The sequence below is a fragment of the Lagopus leucura genome, unplaced genomic scaffold (assembly GCF_019238085.1).
Source record: "Lagopus leucura isolate 7727_CA_CO unplaced genomic scaffold, USGS_WTPT01 Super-Scaffold_100009, whole genome shotgun sequence".
NCBI classification, from domain to species: Eukaryota; Metazoa; Chordata; class Aves; order Galliformes; family Phasianidae; genus Lagopus; species Lagopus leucura.
The window spans coordinates 24,063,351-24,077,742 of NW_024962266.1; the positions used below are offsets into that span (position 1 = coordinate 24,063,351).

Consider the following 14,392-nt stretch of genomic DNA (forward strand, 5'->3'; position numbering starts at 1 on the left):
ATCTTAGTTGTTTTCATAGAGAAGTTGTGTAATATTTGGCAGGATAGAATTGCTGTTACCTCTTCTTTTCATGGAGAAGAGACTGAATGCTGGAAAAAATAAAAGGCAGTTTATTTGGGTCACTTATTCAGACATAATGCTCTTTGAACAAAAGTCAGACCTGGCAAAAGCTCATCAAAACAAATCTCCATCAAGTTCACATACTTACAGACAAGCACACATCGGGGATAGAAATGAACAGTACCTGCTCACATTTGGCAATCCTGCCTGGCCACTTACCACAAACTAAAAACGTAATTCTCTGAAGTGTTTTAATATCTACATATTACAGGAAAACAATATTAGCTAAGAAATGGGAACGGAAAAAGCAGGATGGAAGTCATAATATTGACGTAACCAAGTTAAAGAGGCTTACAATGACTCACTAAATAATCACACAGCAACGATAAACTCATCCTGAACTCAGCGTGGTTTCACTGTGCAATTTGATGGGCTGCAGCTTAGCAGGAGAAACAACCCTTCCAAATGGCTCAGGTTATTTTGGGGTAGGGTTTTTGTATATATGTGTCAGTTGAATTTATCGCACTGTATCTACAACACAACATGAACATCAGGTGTTTTCATAAGAGTGGATTAAAGCAGTAATATTGAGGTTTCCCAATCCATAATCAGGCCAGGATTCAAGGCTGTTTGGAAGAAAAGGGTAACAGCCCATGGATGGTAGGAGCACTGCCTGTACTCCACTGCATGGGACTGAAATGCAGCTCACTGCACACAGATCCAGCCCTGCTGCGTAGGGCAGGGAAACCAGATGCGCTGTAGGTATATTACTGCCACCACAGGCTCTCAATATAAATTGGATATTCCTTGCTCTTTTCAAATTCCTGTGCAGAATTCAGGTCTACACACTGCCCCTATATCACACACAGAACTTCTCAGGTCTTTCTGGTCCAAAAGGCAAACAGACCTGAAGGTCACCTATGCTCACAACCTGTGTTAGTTGTAGAAATAACACACCATCTGCTAGAGTGAGCTCGGGCTCTTCTTGAAAGGATCACAAAGCTGTGAATAGAGACTAACAAGGAGCAACTGCAGCCTCAAAACCCAAAGCAAGATCATTCTTTAGCTATGGATATCATAAACTAAAGCATGCCTGCTTCAGCAGGATACTGGAGAATACGGACAAAAGTACTGGATAGAGAAGGAGTGCCCCGTTAATAAAATGTGGAAGGTTTCTATTTTTATGTGACTACACAACAGCTCTTGCTATTGTGGTTTGCCTATGGCAAGTCCTCTCAGACCAACATAGCTGGGAGTGCACGAGATGTAGAATGGAACAAAACTGTGCTTTTGTTTCCAAGACAGAATTATGGACAAGAATCCTCACTTGGAACAAAGCAGTGGTCAGCCCAGAAATTGCTGTTTCCCTTGTTGAGTCTACTCTGGGTGTAACCAGATGGGAACCACATGACTGCAGTTAAGCAGTATTCATTCAACATGGTATATTTCCTGCAAGCCTGCACATTATTCCCATCTGTACTACTGCAAAAATCACCTTACCACGTACCATTACAGAAACTGCTCCACACACCAGGGTTACACCTTGACTTTTTGTAGGCAGAATGTGGCTCCTCTGTCAGCAGAGTCGTCTCCATGCAGCCCTTCTGGGCCCACTGCTGTGGTTTTTCCAGCAGAGATGTCAGCTCCCACTGAGCCGTGCTGGCAGGGAGGTCAGAGCAGCACTGTCTGTTGGCACCACGAGGTAACAGCACAGCAGCTCCTCAAGACTTCTGCAGAGGCAAAAATCAGGCTGAGCCACCCCACAGACAAAATTCTTCGAATTTTATCTATAGGGAATGGTACTGCCCAATAGACCAAGGTAATAAGGAAACCCCATCAAATACCATAATTAATTAGAGCAGAATACACAGAAAATATCTTCCTCAGTTAAGATGCTCGTACTTTAATATTTTGATTTCTAATAAGTCAGGATGAAATGGGATCCTGGATCTTCCAGTTCCTATTCAAAGAGAACTAAACTCACTTTCTCTCTCCTTGAAAACTAGCAGGTATGAATGTTTCCTCCCTCTCATCTACTGAGGGGAATATATCCAATGTCAGATAAAGAAACTAACAACACTCTTATATACTTAAAACTACTGTAAAAGTGTCTGCTACTGTAAAGGCAGAGGAAAATAATAAAAATAACAAAACAAAAACCAACCTACACCAGCAGTTCTCAGCTGATTACTACAGAAAAATGACATTTACAGATGCCTTTTGTCTACACTAAAGGTCAAGCTGATGCACCAAAAAGCCTCTTCTGCAGGAAATTCACCCCTCAGCTCAAGCAGAGATGATGCAAGCCTTAAGGTGTACCACGGCTAAAACAATAATAATAATAATAATAAAATAAAGCAGCCATATTTTAAAGAAAAGCTTTTGGGAATTTCAGGTTCTTGTTCTGGGTTTCATCAGGCTTGTTCTCTCCCTCAAGATATCCAATCCCAAAAGACTTCAGCAAAAACAACACTATTCAAAACTGATGTAGCAGGCTCTGCCCTAAACCAGTTACTGAATATGCTCCTAATGCCACATTCAAACATGCTCCTCCACAGAGAAAAAGAAACTTCTGATAAGAAGTAAAGGGAGCAAATTAGGTCCTGTACTCAGCTGCCTTCTTCCCTGCTCCCTGAGAAAAGTGCCTTTTTTGCACTCCAAAATTAACTCTGTGATATGAAAATGAAGCTGGCACAACACAGAGAAGGAATGGTTAATAACAGATCGCTGTTCAACTGCTATGATTACAGACATCCCTTTGACAGCTATCCAACTTGCACAGAGAAGGAAGGAAAACAAATGGCCTCTGAAGAGGTTTTTCACTTTCAGGTTTTCTTGAGATGCTCTGTTAGCGTGCTGAACATGCACAAGTGAAGCTGCCAGGACAGCAGCCCTGTGAACCCCAGCACAAACCTGACTCTTGCTGCAGGAATGCAACACTTCCCACGGTGCTGAGTATCTCAGTCCTGACCTTGAGAGCTGGAGCATTGGAACTGCTCAGTGACAGGTAATGACTGTTGTTCTGTGTACACGCACATTCTGTGTTATCTTTTACCAATACACTTCACAGTATGCCCAACAATTTCATGTTCAGCTGCCCTGAACAGTAAGCAGGTGCAAAGCCCCAGTCAACCCCCTTCTCTCCAACACTGCCACCCTACACAGCATTGCCTCAACCTCAGTTTCATTCTCCACATTTAAAAATAACATAGAAGAACCAAATGCATGCAGTGAACAGGGAAGACTCAGTGTAGGCTGAAGTTTAGCATTTGTGCAGGAGCTATTAATCTTTTCTAAAAGAGTTTGCACTAAATAAGGCTGGCAGCACTCACACGCATTTGTGCATAACCAAATGTGAAGAAATGCGTGCTGCTCTCAGCCAAGCTCTGTCTCCTTAAATGCTTGAGCAAGAGAAGGTGTTCAAACAGGCTTTGTGCAGTGCTGCTGAGAACAGGCACTCTGAGAAACAAGGCCATGAGGATTAAAGGCTAAAGTCCTTCTGCATGAGAAGATGGAAAAGGATTCTAGCAAAGCAATGAGATGCTGAGCACAGGCCAGGCAAAGGCTCTGCATTGCTCAGGCCTGTGCTCATCTACAACCGTGAAGAACCATCAACTACATTTTTTACCCTCTAGAGGAAGGTGCCTAGATTTATGCAGCAGGCCCCAGAAGTTCTCCCCTGCTCCACATTTACACTCTTTGAAGTGCCACACCATGACCAGAATCCTCCAGGGGAGGACTGGACAGATGCAGTTCTTTACAACACCTGACACCACAGTTCTCAATACCCATTTAATGTCAAGGATCAGCACGCAATGGAACCTGGGGCAAATATATAGAACACTTTTTTTTTTTAAAAGCAGTACAAAATTCTGTGATAAAGAGCTCTTGTATAAAGGTGAATGGAAATTACCTATCAAAGAGCAATTCATTAAAACAAAGCTTGCAACATCAGTATATGATCCCAATGTGATCCCAGCAGGGACTGTTCCACAGCTTCCCTCTGAAAGTGATTATTTATCACACACTGGAAAACTTTCCATACAAGTCACCTCTTCTAAATGATGTAACAAGCCCAAAGGGATCAGATAGTAGCACCCAGCTAACTTAAGTGCTGCCTTTATTGCCAGCAAGATAAGCCCTACTTACAGAGCTGGCAGAAATGAGTATCGCTGTGCAAACACAGGAGTTACACAAGGCAAATTATATCTCACCATTTTACCCAGGAAAGGAAAAAGGAAGAGAGAGACATCAATAAAGTGCATACCAGTGAATTACACTTCCTGATTTATCTTGGCTCTTGCCAGACAAGAACATGTTACAAACAATGGATTGGAGCTCAGGTGCACCAGTGATAAGTTTCTTCAATAGCCAGTGCTCAGGTAACAGCAAGGTGTGGACATGGAGGTCACGAAGGCCAGGAGAGTTAGGGTAGTACTGTTAGGTTGCAGATGGACTTGATGATCTCTAAGGTCTTTTCCAACCTGGGAAATTCCTGTGATTCTATGAGAGGAATGATACCAGGTGAAATGTAAAGGAACAATGAAAAGTCTGTCACAGGCAATCTCAAAAACAGGACTTCTGGCCAGCTAAAAAGTGGCTGCACTGATGAATGCCTGTACACAGGCAGTGCATTATTACTCTTTAGGATACATCAGAATGCACCAGGAAGAGAAATCTACTTTGAAACGCAAAGTACCAAGTTCAAACTCAAATGCTTGTGTATTTTGTTGTTGATATGAAATGCAAGTGGTGATTTGAAGCACTTGATCCATCACAAAGTTTTGAAACAGAATGTTATCTAAACATCGGGATTTTTCTGACTATATTATGAACTATACACAACAAAAGCAAAGGCTAAGCCCTTGAGCAGTTATTTAATCCATGGAACACGATTATCTGCGTAAAACAATGTGATAATGGACCAGAAAACAAGAAATTAGGAACATTCTTCATGAGTCATTGGTGTTCACAATGTGTTGCTGAATCACTCTTCAGCCTTGGGCAAAGGATAACTTCTCTAAGCATCACTTTTTCCATCCATAAGATAATAATTAGTATGCATGAAGTGGTGAAGATTCATAAGCAGCTGTACTGCTAACCATCCAGTGGATGATAAAGGTGTAACGACTGTAACACAACTACACTAACATGAACAGAACCACGCTGTTAGGAGGGAAATATACCTTGGCCTGTATCAGTCAACACAGACTGGGGCATCCCTCTCTCTGTGTAAGTGGTTGCATGGATGCCACTGTGATTCAAGAGATGTCTGAGACATTTACAAGATTATATCTGAAAAAGTCATCACCTGCCACCTATTTGCATTCTCAGGGCAAACATTCACTGCTCCTGTTAATTCTGATTTTTATGCTCCTAATTACTCACTGAATTATGCCACGTAACATCAGATCTGGACAGAATAGGTCCAGAAAATCCAACAAGCTTTACTGATACACAATCACTGCTAAATCAGCAAACCAAGCAGCTGATACAGTACAACTCTGCAGCATGACTGGGAAGATAACTGGAACTTCATTCATCAACAAAAATAGAAAAAGCCTGAAAAGCCACCAAGTGAATTAACTGCATTAACTTCACAGCAAAGATGGACAGAGAACCTCTATTGGGTAATGCACCACTGAACACAGACTTGGGATCAAAAGAAAATTTTCACTCACCCTCTGCAACCAGGTAAACTGGCATCTCAGTGTACACTGTAATACATGCACACCTCTAGGAAAGAAGCATGGGAAAAGTGTGAAACGAGGCCAGCTAAAGCACAAGAAGTTAAAACCTGGAACTGGAGCAGTTATCTAGAAGAGGAAAACAGTACTGTTAGAGCTTGCTGTCCGTTGTACACAACAGCTTTTTCAACAGTCATTCTCTTAATTTGCAAAACTGTGCTACAGGCTATTTGGAAAGGGATGCGAGTACAAAACAATAACATATCAAAAATGTAAACAAAATCAACAGAAAATTTCCATCTATTTCAGTGGATTGTTAACACAGCTTTCTTCCCCCCATCCGCCCCGCCTTTCAGTGCTTTGCAAGTCCAAGAAATCCCATCCACAGAAGCTACAGAAACTAAGCCAGAACTCCAGATAAGACAAAGAAACTTACAGCAGGCAAAATCCTCACTCAAGACAGACAAGATTCTGCAGCACTAATAAATTTTCAATTATATTTCTATCTTTAAAAAGTAATCAGAGCACAGACAGCAGTTACCAAAAAGAGCCCTTCTGATTCTCAAGTACAGGGCTGTGCTCAGGCTGCTATGGAAACTGAGCCCTGCCTGCTCTGGTCCTGGTACAGTGCCACACATGCTCTCAAGCACTTAATAAATATTAGTAATGGAAAAATAATACTGATAGATCAGAAACTGAACATCTTCACTATGAAAAAAAATGAAATATCTGGCAGCAAAGCTGGCTTCATGCAGCTTCAGCCCAAAGGCTGTCTTGCCTTAACCAAGGCAACTACAAATCCCATTCTCTTCTAGTTTCTAATGTCCACTCTTGGCATTAAATGGAAGGTTGATCTGACTGCCTGTCCTTATTTTAGACTGAAAGAAGGCAGGAGACCTGGAGGGAAAACTGAAACACTTTGACTAGCCTGACAGGTACAGCTGTGATAAGCAGCATGGTTGGCTGTACAAGGCACCGGAGCAGAATGGGGGACCTCATGGCCATCCTTGGCTCTGCTGCTGACTCCATGCACCCAAGGCCAGCTGTCACCCGCACAAGAGCTGTACCACCACCACTCACCTCTCCAAAAGGAGACACTGGGCTGCCAGCTCTGGTCAATCCCAGGGAAGAAGCCACAGCCTTTGCCACAAGCTGTGCTCTGTCAGAGTGTTCTTAGGGCAAGATACACAGTGTACACAGTGCAGCTCACGCTGAGAGACAAGCAGACATGGAGCTCACATTCTCACACCTTTCGGCTTCACCCAGTTTCCAATCTGGCTCTTGACAACATTTCAATCTGGATGGATTTTATTTTTTTTTTTTCAACCAGTTCACAGCATTATTACAATCACTAAAATCTAATCAGTTTGTTATCTCCTAAATTTCAGACAGAATTCTTCACAGAGCAGAAAATCTGCATTAATTATATCACAGGGCCTTTTCCTCTCTTTACTTCCCTTGCAGCTATCTAAGTAGCAATAATTTTAACAGGAAACAGAGTTAGAAAAATTACACTCGACATTTTTAACATTTCCTGCACAAGCACTGTAAAACAGCAGAGGTTTCCCTGTGGCTACAACCAGCTGTCTGCACTCAGCACAGTGCACTGGGACAGGCAGAATGCTTCCCTACCAAGGCCATGCCATGCAGAAGGAAACAAGCAGCAACACACATCTCCATCCCCATCACTCAAACTCAGCTCACTCATTCATTTTCCCGAGCAAAGCAAAGAAAGAGAAACTGACATCTTTCAGCATCTTATAAGGCGTTCAATAGCACAGAAAAGCTGAGCTAGCAATAACATGCTTTGGCAACATGTTGGGAATTGCCAGAGAAAAGATGCAGGTAAAGGGAAACTTGTGGAGAGGAAGAAAGCAATGAGAGAGGCTGGCTATGAAGGAACACTGCAAGGACCGGGAGAATTCTGTGCCAAATCAAGTCTGCCACCAGAACACCTCCAGCACCACACGGCAGTCTGAGGCACACCAACAGCGTGGTACGTTTGGCAGTCAATTAAAAAAGCTGCTGCTGCTAAAAAAGCAGGCAGCAACAAAAAAACGAGTCTGCAATATTAGTAACAGATAAGAGGATCAATAATTGTCAGATGTTGTCAAGCCTTACATTTTCAAGCCTCAAGTGTTTAACGTCCCTTTAGGCAGACCACAGAGTCAAGAAAACTCATTATTTCCAGCCCTGACAAATTTCTCAGATCAGGTGCATCAGATTAATGTGTTCACCAACACATTCCTCTCAGCGACTCAGGCTTCATAATGTAATTTGTTTGTTTTAATTCATCTCTGAACATTTTCTGGCGAATACTAAATTACCCTAAGTATCTCCCACCCCAACATCAATCAGTAAGAAACCACATCTCTGCCCCATGCTAACCCTGGCTCTGTAACACAGCAGACAAAAGAGAGCTGGTCTACGCTGACTTCTGATTTCCCTTTCTCTACATTAGGATGCTCTTGGTGAGGCTTTGCCTACTGTGGCAAACTTAATCTTCCCGTTCTCTCTGACCTCAGGCAAGCTTTTCAGAACTCAGCTTTTTTCTGGAACTGTATCTAGAGTCTATTTCTTCACATAGCACAGCAGCAGCCCATAAAACCCAAGCTTCCCTCTGCAGTCAGAATGCCCCCAGCAGCTAGTAACCCAGTTCCCTCCTCTGTACTTCCTGCAATTCTGCCCCAGTCCCACCTCGACTTCTTTCCCAGATGAGGAGCAGCAGTGAAAGAAAGACACCGCTTCCAGATCAGCTGCACCTGTGGTGAATAGAGGTCCTCAAGTTTGTATGCCTGGAGGTGAGGAAAAGCAGAAAAGCAGGTTTCACACGTGTACTTGGTGCTTGATTTCTACATAAAGAATGCAGCAGGCAAAAGACAACCAGGAAACAAACAAACAAAAAACCAAAACAGCCAAAAAAAAACTCAAGCAAGTCAGGTTTGTCAGAACAGGCAGTGAGAACAAAAAAAAAAAAAAAAAAAAAAGAAGAAAAATGAGTAACAACATTTACTACGTTACACAAGAAATCCATAAACTAGTTCAGACACCAGCTTGCATGCCCACACAGCACAGATAATGACACTGAGGCCACAGGCAGACATGCCTCTGTACCACTCTGCCCAGTGCTCCCAGTTCGAGCACAGCAATGCAATCCAGATGCCTCCAAAATCAAAAGCATATCATCATGCATATGCCAAGGACACCTAAAATCCTCCCCTTGGTGATGTACACAGAGACACCTGCATCACTGGAGCAAAACACAGCAATTAGTCAGAACAGAGAATACTGTCTCAACACTGAACTTGAAGTAAAACTGGAACAGACAGAGAACAAAAAAAAAAAAGTCACAGAGAACATACTTGACAATTGTGACTGCCTTGCTGTCTCACCGTGTCATATCCTAAAACCTGCAAGCATGGTGCACCATCACATTTAGGCCACATCTAACTCTTCACAGGATCCGGACTTCAGTTCTCAAATAAGCTTTTGAACAGAAAAGCAAGGAGAATATCAGGCTGCCTCCTGGGCTATCATATAGGCAGCAGGAGCCAAACTCCATATTCTCTGCACACAAAGCCAGCAGCAGAGCAGCAGTCCAGCCAGCAGCAAGCAGGCTCAGCTATAAGCCACAGACTGTGGCCCCGAGGCAGGGCAGGAGCTGAGGGAACAGAAGTTTGCTGATGCTCCATGTGCTCATCCTGCATTCCAGGCATGTATGAACAGCCTTCAGAACAGTAACTCCCTTCATACTGTGTCTCATACCTTAGGCAGCCTCAGTCCTGTCCCATAAAAACATACCTGTGAACAGCGGCAAGCAGAAAGTGCCTCAATGCAAAGAAGAAAAATGGAGCTTCAAAAGACACCGGTAGTTCTGCATTGGGATGTGTCCCCCTGCAGGCAGACACCACAAAGCTAAAGTGGCCTTGCAGTTTGTTTCATTTTAGGAAACAGTTAGACAACCAGGTGCTTTTTGCAACTATGCCACATTTCAGAAGTTATCACCAATGAAATACTTAAGCAGACAAAAAGCTTTATTAATTTTGATTAATTGCAGAAATATACATCTCCTCCTTTCTTGCTACTGTGTCACAGACAAATGAGCGCTGCCTTTTTTCTTCCTGGCAGCCTTCTTTGCTACCAGGAATTGTTTCTTTTTACTTCTTGCAAGGCAGCAACTATGCTCACACTTACACATTACCTGTATCCATTCGGCTCTTCCTTCTACCTTTCCCCAGCATGCGTGGCTCTTCTACTTTCTTGCTTCCCTTTAAGCTCCAGTACTTGGTTTTCATACTGCAAAAGTCATCACTTTGTTATGGTGCTCCTCAGACTGTTATCCATACTAAAAGGGGTTATTTCAGTGCTATCCTTCTCAAACGATGCAGTATGAAATACGCACACCTGAGATTTGCTCAAATGATGAACACTGAAAGAGTTAAAGACTCTCAACTGTAAAGATACTTTAAATAAAGATCATTTAAATCAAACTGAAGTGAAACACACAGTTTAGCCTGTGTGTGATGTGTATCTTACAGAACCGACCAATGCAGAATACTGCAAACCCCAGTCCTGTGGAAGGCACTGCCTGCTCTCACAGGTGACCCATGGGGCCAGAGAGCTTCTGACTTCTTCCTTCATCAGTAATAACATCAGCTAGCATTCAAGAATTGTGCTAAACAGGCTTTTTCCCCTTTAAAAAAAAAAAAAAAAAAAAAAAAAGAAGAAGAAAAGAATGGGATTCCTTCAATTTCATTCATTTCCCACAAATAAAACCTCTAATGTCAACCACTACATACCAAGGAAGAACTTGGTTCTATAACATGTAGAACAAGGCTACTGAGCAACCCAGAATAAACACAGTTCACAAGCCAGTGCTCAGTAGTTTGCTCTCTCTAAGTGCTACAGAGTCAATATTTTGGCATGCTTCATTTCCTGAGCTGGCCACGTTCACATCAAAACAAGAGCACATAACTGAGACTACCAGTCACAACACAACAGGGTTACTGAATGGAAAGCAAATTCCCAGGAGATGATACAGAATGATTACCAATCCTACTTTTAGTCTAAAATTCCTTTCAAAAAGCCAATATTATACCAGCAGAGCTCTAGGAGACAAAAACCACTACCCAATCCCAACAACAGCAGTCTGCGCAAGGATGGATGGTAGAAGGAAGAACACAGTACTGTTCTGTCAGGTTGTCAACTCCCTGTTTTTCTCTAAGAAATTAAAAATAAGGTATTTTTAATTACAAAATCTTCCAATGTGTATAGATCATTTACCCCAAAGACAAACACGTTTCACCAACTGGTTTGTGAAACACTCACAAAGACTCACAAAGACCATTCCATCTCTTCAACAAGCGAGGATATATATAAACAGCAATGAGCACAAAAATGTAGTCACATAACAGATTGTTGATAACAGATGTTATCAACTCTGGGAGAAGCATCAATAGGTAATTACAGGGGTTGCCATGCCCCACACTCACTACCAACAGTACTCATTTCCAGCAGCCTACCTGCATTTTCATTCCACTCTCCTTCACCACTACAGCATGCTGCAGGACTATTTCTTCCACAGTGTATGTTCTTAAAATAGTTACTAAATAAATATGTTCATTACACTGATGACAACAGAGGTGGCATGTAGCAACAAAACACATGGAATATATTCTTTCATCCAGTGACTGTAACTCTAAACATTACATATGTGGAAAAGTGGCACTATTTTACTTTTTTTTAAAGCAGTGTTCAGGAACAGTGTAAGCAAGAAAAATGCATGTGAAAAAGCTTTCAGATGGGTTAAAGAAGCAACTGTGAAATGTGTGTATGTACATATATGTATACACATACATATATATATATACACATACTATATTAGCCATCCATGAGTAATTTCTGTAGTATACTCCTCAATAACTTACAGAATCATAGAATGGCTTGGATTGGAAGGGACCTCAAGGATCATGTAGTTCCAACCCTCCTCCACAGGCCGAGTTGCCAATTGCTAAATCAAGACTTACAAAAATGTCGAGTTCATATTAAAAGTGAAGAACTTCCCTGATGTCTTCACATCCAAAAATTCTCTGTTCTAACATCAGAAAGTCACCATTCTACCACAACCTACCCCAATCTATTTTTACCACCCCAACAGTATAAACTTTCTGAAACAGATCAGATGCAGCTGTTGGTCTAATCATCCTAACACAGCCCAATTCCTGCCGAGCACATGTTCAGGACTGTGTTTTACAAACTCTCTTCCATCACAATGCTTAAAGAGAAAACCAAAAGGAAAAATGGAATAAAACCAGCCCACATACTGCTTGCCACTGAATCACCTGCACTAGACAAGAAGCTCAGGCCACAAACCTAACTGCTCAGTGTGGAACATAGGGTGCACAGTCTGAAGATGCTGCTTCAGCCATCAGCCTAACATCTGCACAGCAGCTCCCAAAGCACAGCCTGCAGACCACCTGCAGCTCCCCAGGCCTTCACACAGCAGCCCACAGAGGGGCCCTTAGCCAGGAAACTTCCAGAAGCCCAACAGCAGCGTGCTGTGCGACTGCCCGCACTGCCACAGGTCAGCGCCTCTGCAAACTCACAGGCTTCTGTGAAAACGCTCCCAGTTAAAACTGCCCGTGAGTCCCAGCTTTGTTCTCAGTCAGCCACGGCCTCAATGAGCTTTTTGTAACTTCAGAATTTCCAAATCTAAGCTGTGGTAGCAAAATTCCCACATAAAGCACGTTTCTATCTGAAAGCTGCTGAACTCTTCGTATCACAAACTTATGCACGCGTAGTCTGTCAAGCCGAGTACAAAAGCACCAGAAATACATGTTATGCTTTATCTTACAGCATCAAAAAGTTCTGTGTGAACAAGAGTTTGGGAATCCCAGTTCTCCACAAACTGATGCACTCAGAACACACTGAGTCAGCGATGCTGCTAACAGTTACACGCATGGGAACATGCAACCACTGACTCCTTTTTTTTGTTTGTTTGTTTTTGGTATACTCTTACAGTCTACACACTTCCAAGAGTTGAGTGAATTAAAACCTGATGCTTTTTCAATGTCTATTACTCTACAACGATAACTCAAGAGTATTTGGTACCTGCTGAGATGGTAACAGCACAGCCCCACAAACTCCCCCAAGGTTACTGGATGCCACTCACACACAGGACCACACCAAAGGAAAAGGCAAGACTGCCACCTGCCCAGGACTGGAAGCACAGATCTCCATGTGCTCTGTTCTCGGACATTAACAGGGACTCAATCAGTACGACGTGGGTAAGGCTGCCGAGCGGCACTACTTGCCCATCAGAGACGCACACACAGATCTAAGCACAGAACTCACACCAGCCCCACACCTTGCGGGAAGCTTTGAAGCATGGCTTCCACGTGCACACCTGGCCCTGCGCGCAGCCCCTCCCGCTCCGGACGCCCACCGGCTGCCTCAAGGCACTGCCTACGCTGCTCGGAGCGCTCCGCTGCCGTTGGCCGAATCGGGCGGCCCAGGGTACCCGAGGCGGACGGCAGAACGGAACGGGGCCACGCCGGGGAGCTGCGCCGCGTCACGGATCTGCTGCTCGCGGCAGCCAATGGGCGCCGGAGCCGGGCACGGCGCGACTTCATTCATTCATTCATAAAAAAAGAGGCGAAGCACATATAGGAAACGCGCCCTTCCGGGCTCGGTACGGGGCTCTACGGGCCCCACCGCGACCCCCAGCCCCACCGGTACTCACGGCAATCCGCCTCGTCGCTGTTATCCGAGCAGTCGTTGTCCTCGTCGCACGCCCAGACGGCGGGGATGCACCGCTCGTTCCGGCACTGGAACTGGTCCTTTTCGCACTCCTTCACGGCTCCTACGAGACACGGGGCCGCGCCTGGGTCAGCGGGGCGCGCTTCGCCGCCGGGGGAGTCCCGGGGTCAGGGTCGGTCCTGCAACCGGCACCGGGAACCACCAGCGGAGGACAGGGGCTGGGGCTGGGCCCGGCTGGGGGGATGCGCCCCGCGGGAGCACGGCAGTGTACGGAGCTGCTTTGTGTGCGCGTGGAAGGGCCGCTGCCGTGCTCCGTGCACCGGATTGGGAGCGTAGGATAAAGGACCCCGGGGATGAAAAACGGTTAAACGCCAAACGAAAAAGACAAAGAAAAATGGAAAAGCGCACCAAGGCCAGGACCGCTCCGTGCGTCCGCCAGCGGGGCAGATCGCGAGGAGAAGAGATGAGCGGTGCGGGCGGCGCTCCCAGAACGGGGGAACGACCCGGTCGAAGTTGAGGACGGGGGGACGAAGCAAATCTGCTTTGCATACGCCGCGCCGCTTCGCCGAGGCACAAATCTCCTCAGCGGGGGATTAAAGGTGGCAGCTCCCGTCAGCAGCGCTCGGGTCGCGCCGACCGACCGAAGAGCGCACGCGGTCCCCGCTCCCTCCTCCACCGCTCGCAACCGCCGCACGGAGCAGCAGTGCGAGGCGATGCTCGGGGCCGGCAGGACCCTCGCGTCCTCTCCGCATCACACGGCCGAGCCGCGCCGGACCCACCTTTGCCGAGGTACAGCTTCAGCAGCAGCAGCTGGAGGAGCAGCAGCCGGGCGAGCGCAGGCCGGCACATGCTGCCCGCTCCCTCCGTGGCAGCGCACCGTGTGCGGG

The 14,392-nt window shown here is 45.0% G+C and overlaps 1 protein-coding gene across 1 annotated transcript in view; it reads right to left on the reverse strand.

The window, feature by feature from the left end:
• The window catches only part of LRP8 (LDL receptor related protein 8), a 150,604-nt gene extending 136,250 nt beyond the window's left edge, over positions 1-14,354 (reverse strand). The window contains exons 1-2 of the mRNA XM_042873653.1: positions 14,285-14,354; positions 13,489-13,608 (exon numbers count right to left, since the gene is read on the reverse strand). Coding sequence (XP_042729587.1) covers positions 13,489-13,608; positions 14,285-14,354 — 190 coding nt within the window. The remainder of the gene's footprint in view (positions 1-13,488; positions 13,609-14,284) is intronic.
• Positions 14,355-14,392: the final 38 nt, after the last annotated feature.